General features: G+C 40.6%; 1 protein-coding gene across 1 annotated transcript; it reads right to left on the bottom strand.

Moving 5' to 3' along the window:
* Window positions 1–831: 831 nt before the first annotated feature.
* On the bottom strand, window positions 832–3,545 carry LOC144030234 (C-C chemokine receptor type 1-like). The gene is made up of 2 exons (XM_077536355.1): window positions 3,438–3,545; window positions 832–2,446 (listed from the first exon to the last, which is right to left on the bottom strand). The coding sequence occupies exons 1-2, from the start codon at window positions 3,460–3,462 to the stop codon at window positions 1,362–1,364; spliced, it is 1,110 nt and encodes a 369-aa protein (XP_077392481.1). The 5' UTR covers window positions 3,463–3,545; the 3' UTR covers window positions 832–1,361.
* Between the last annotated feature and the right edge of the window lie 1,106 nt (window positions 3,546–4,651).

Raw genomic sequence — 4,651 nt, 5'->3', positions numbered from 1 at the left:
ACAGGGACAGCTACTTGGCCCACGATAAACTCAGCATTTTTCCATCCTCTGATTGGCTGGTGAGAAGAACCGGGGTTGGCGAGCAAAACACGTCTACATTCATACATTTATTAATTTATTTTATTTTAGTAATGTTATTAGATAAATATTGATTCTGAATTGCTTCAAGTGATGTAAGTATCATGTGTGCTGTTATCTTGCATTTTTTGCATAATGCAGTATCTCACAAAAGTGAGTACATCCCTCACATTTCTGAAGCTATTTAATTACATCTTTTCATGGGACACACCTGCTCCCAATTCACACCTGAGACCTTGTAACACTAATGAGTCATATCCTCCTGACTACCAGGAAAAAAAATATTGTCCAATCATGTTTATTTTGATATTCCCCAATTTTTGTGAAGTAACTGGAATACTGCAAAAAAATAAAATAAAAAATAACTGGGTGTGGTTTATACTCACTTTTGTATTATTATTATTATTGTTATTATTATTATTATTATTATTATTTCGTGTTATTTTGATAGAATAAATTTCCACTGTTATATAAAATGTACACTGTCTACTTTTCATTGTCAAATCTGTCAATTTGTCATTTCATCAGTAGTGTCCTATGAAAAGATATACTTAAATATTTGCAGAAATGTGTATGGCCTGTCACGGTTAAATTTGTGTTCTTTTTTTTCCCTTCAAGCTTTTCAACATTCTCAAACCCATATTGGCAGTTCAGTAAAAGGTTTAAATGAAAAATGACTATTGTCTTTGTCTGCCTGTGTGAATGGTTGTGACAATAAATGTGGCATAATACAGCAAATAAAAACACAACATATACAGTAGCCTTAGCCATTTGGAGTTTAATGCTTGAATAGTTTACACATCATTCATAAATGTTTTACAGTGATAGGTGTGTCGTGCATGTCCAGTATGCTGTGTGTGTGTGTGTGTCTTTTGATACTCTGGTTCCTTACTTTAATACGTTGTTCCACAAAAATTCAGCATGATCCTAAAAGTAACTGTAAATACAGTCATCAGAATGACTCCTCAAGTCATTTCAACATATCACAATGATGTTCAACTCAAGTTCACAATTGTTTCTCCATGTTCATCAAAAGCTTTATTTTTCATGGGGAAAGTAGCCCAGAAAGGTTCAGCATTATAAAATATACACAAAAACATTGCCAAAAGAAACATTTTATAGTAATGCTTTTATAATTTGTTTGCAATGTTAATGTGCCACGTTAAATTTATTGAAAGCAATAATGACAGTGAAGCTGCATATAGGGTACATGTATACAGATGCTTTCTAGAGGCTACTTTTTCCCAAATGTGTATTTACAGCACGTACTTGTGTGGCTCAGTCTAGTACTCATAATCAGAATGTGGCGTCTTCTGTGACGTGCTCCGTGTGCTCTGGCTGCTGAGACTTAAGTGTCTCCTCAGACATGGGATTTTCTTTGCTAGCAGCCTTTTAAAGTGGCTCTGGAACTTTTTACCCACAAATGTGTAAAAGACTGGACTAATACAGCAGTAAAGGTAGGCTACATTGCGGGTCACAAACAATGCGTAGTCCAGCCTGTCTGAGTCAGCGCACTCCACATCCGGACTGGAGCTCTGTATGGCTCGAAGGAGGATGACGACGTTGTAGGGGGTCCAACAGAGGAAGAAGGTGAAGACGATGATAAATATGAGCTTGATGGCACGACATTTCTCCTTCATTCGGGTGGATAGGATGCGGATGGTGATGCTGACGTAGCAGTAGACGACCATGAGAAGAGGGAGGAGGAAGAATACCAGAAACTGTTGATAGTACGTGACCAGGCGCCACAATGCCATGGTGCTTTCAGAGTATCCAGCTTCCTCACACACCAGCCCATTGCTCTCCCACACCTTTTGGAAAACCAGCTCTTTCACGCTGGCTATAATACTGATGCACCAAACCACCACAGAGGAAATGAAAGCATAGCTTCTCTTTCTACTCTTAGCAGCAGCCACAGCATGGACCACTGCAAGGTATCGGTCGAAGGTCATGAGCGTGAGGAAAAGAATGGAGCTGTAGAAGCCAATGAAGTAGGCGCTGCTGACCAACTTACACAAGACCTCACCAAAAATCCACTCAGACAGATAATATGTCGCCCAAAATGGGAGACTGGTGGCAAACAGGATGTTGGAGAGGACCAGATTGAGCAGGAAAATGTTGGTCACCGTGTTGAGCTTCTCATACTTGTAGATGATATATAGGACGAGGCCATTACCAATGTAACTCAGGAGGAAATTGACATAGCAGAAGGCTGGGTTGAATTTCGAGACAAAATTATTGACATTTGACTTCCTACAGTTTTTGACAGTTTCAGTGTCCACGTAATTTGGGTTGTATGTCACATTCGCGAGCATGTCCCAGATGTCAAGGAAGGGGTCTTCAACCATGGACATGTTTAGCGAGAGTCCTAAGGCACAGAGATATTTGCAAAGTTTGTTAGTGCATGGTCCGCTTGTTGAAGAAATACATAGATGTAAATGTGTGCAAAATAAAGTAACACAAAATGTATCTTCATCCCTTCACCTGAAATTACAATATTAGATGCAAAGCCGTAAAATGTATCAAACGGTTAAACCACAGCTAGGCCCAATTACAAGTTACTAATGCAAATGTCTAACTGAAACAAACCAAGAATATAGACTATATTCTAGAGCTACTCCTGCAATCATAATTTATTCTGAATATTTCAGTGTTGATCCTGATTTTGAAACGATCCAGCAAGTTATGAGAAGAGAGTGTTACGTTTATATTGCAGTGACTCACCCAAAAGAGAGAAGAGAAACTGCTGACTGTTGCAGTAAAATGTTCTGACTCTCCCATCTGGTGTGCAATACTACTTTTGACTTGTTCAAGAGTTTTAACAATAATAGTGTAAAGTAATGTTAATGATAAATTGTTCTAGGCTATTGTCCTACCCAGTACAGAAAGAACCAACCAGATCACAGTAGGCAATTTAGTACCTGACAATCTGTTCGGACATACACAAACTCACAAAATAATGTTTATATGTACTAGTACTGTAATCTAAATGTCAATTAAATAGGAGTACACGGTCACATTTTACACCGCATAAATAGACATTCATTTTGTATTTGGAATCACACATACCGAACTAACAACAACACTCAGTCAATCGAAAAAGGTCTTTCCATACTCTTGTCCTCCAAGGAGATATGTATACAATAGCATCAAAGAAATTATAGCCAATGATAACGTTTATACAAAAAGACAACACAAACTGTTATAACAGTATATGCTCTTAGGTATTGCGTAGGCGATGAATATTTGCTCCATGATCATCATTGCATATGATATAAAGGCAATTCATTTTATGTCCAACTTACATTTTAATAGGAACATTGATTAATTAATTGCAAAAGTCATTCTCATTTACTTACCACTTGTGTTTTCCAAGGAAGGCATACCAGACAACGACCACAACGAAGCACTCGAGTCTATGATTGAGAAAGTAGGGAGGTCGGCACTCACAGGGGATGTGCGTACAGATGTATTTGTGTGTGTACACTGGTGTGCAAGTGCAATGTCATGTCACGTAATAATATTGTGTTGGCCAATTAGCATTTCTTTGGGGGAAAAAAACTTTGAAGCAACAGACATTTTATGTACCAAAAGGTCTTATTCATTCACAGTAAAGTGACACGACTCAGCTGAGTCGGTGAAAAACAGATCCCAGAAATGCAGGCTCAGAAGAGGAAAACAATCTCGATTTATTTTTGGTGATAAACCGATTGCAAAAAGCTTGCTCGCAGGCAAGTAGGCGAAATTTACAGAGGTGTCCCTGCACACAGGCGAGGGACACGGAAGTAACAAAAGGCACTTGCAAAAGGCAAGGAGGAATTGGAAAACACAAATCTCCTGCAAAAGGCAGGGAACACGAATGTAACAAAAAGCGCTTGCAACTGCAAGGAAAACTAACATAACCAAAATCGCTTGCAAACGGCAAGGAGAACTAACGTAACAAAAAACACTTGCTAACAGCAAGGACAAGAAAAACATAACTCACTTGCAACCGGCAAGGACGACACGAAATGTACACGGAATCAATCAACACGAGTATATCAAACAAAAGGCGACGCGGAAACACACACGTGAATACAAGTAAACTAAAGACGACGGCAGATTCAAAAAACTTTTACCAACAGGAAAACGCGGAGAACACTTGGACACGGAGGTGAGCAAATAATAATCCGACAGCTTGCTGTGCAGCTCGGAGTCCTTTTAAAGGCCTAATTGCCAACGCGATGCAGGTGCGGGGCTGGGGAACGCCCCCCTCGTTGTTGGCACTGGAACACACACACAAAAAAGCACAACAGGCTGAGAACCGAACCATGACAGTACCCCCCCCTTAACGGACGCCCCTTGGCGGACCACCTGGCTTATCTGGATGAGCAGCATAGAAGGTGTCGAGCAAAGACGGGTCCAGGATCCAGGAGCGGGGGATCCATTGCCGCTCCTCCGGTCCGTAACCTTCCCAGTCGACCAGATACTGGAAGCCCCGGCCCCTGCACCTTGAGTCCAAGATTTCTTTGACCGTGTAGACAGGATCCCCATCGACCACTCGGGGAGGAGGCGGCGCGGGTGCAGGTGGGTT

Source organism: Festucalex cinctus, chromosome 1 (assembly GCF_051991245.1).
Source record: "Festucalex cinctus isolate MCC-2025b chromosome 1, RoL_Fcin_1.0, whole genome shotgun sequence".
NCBI lineage: Eukaryota > Metazoa > Chordata > Actinopteri > Syngnathiformes > Syngnathidae > Festucalex > Festucalex cinctus.
The sequence above is the reverse complement of the archived record's forward strand: the minus strand, read 5'-3'. Positions and strand labels throughout refer to the sequence as shown.

Excerpts from the sequence above, each read along its gene's own strand:
- LOC144030234 (XM_077536355.1), bottom strand. The coding sequence starts at position 3,462 with ATGCCTTCCTTGGAAAACACAAGTG. Across the intron at positions 2,447-3,437 it reads TTCCTTGGAAAACACAAGTG|GACTCTCGCTAAACATGTCC; the intron begins GTAAGTAAATGA and ends TCTGTGCCTTAG.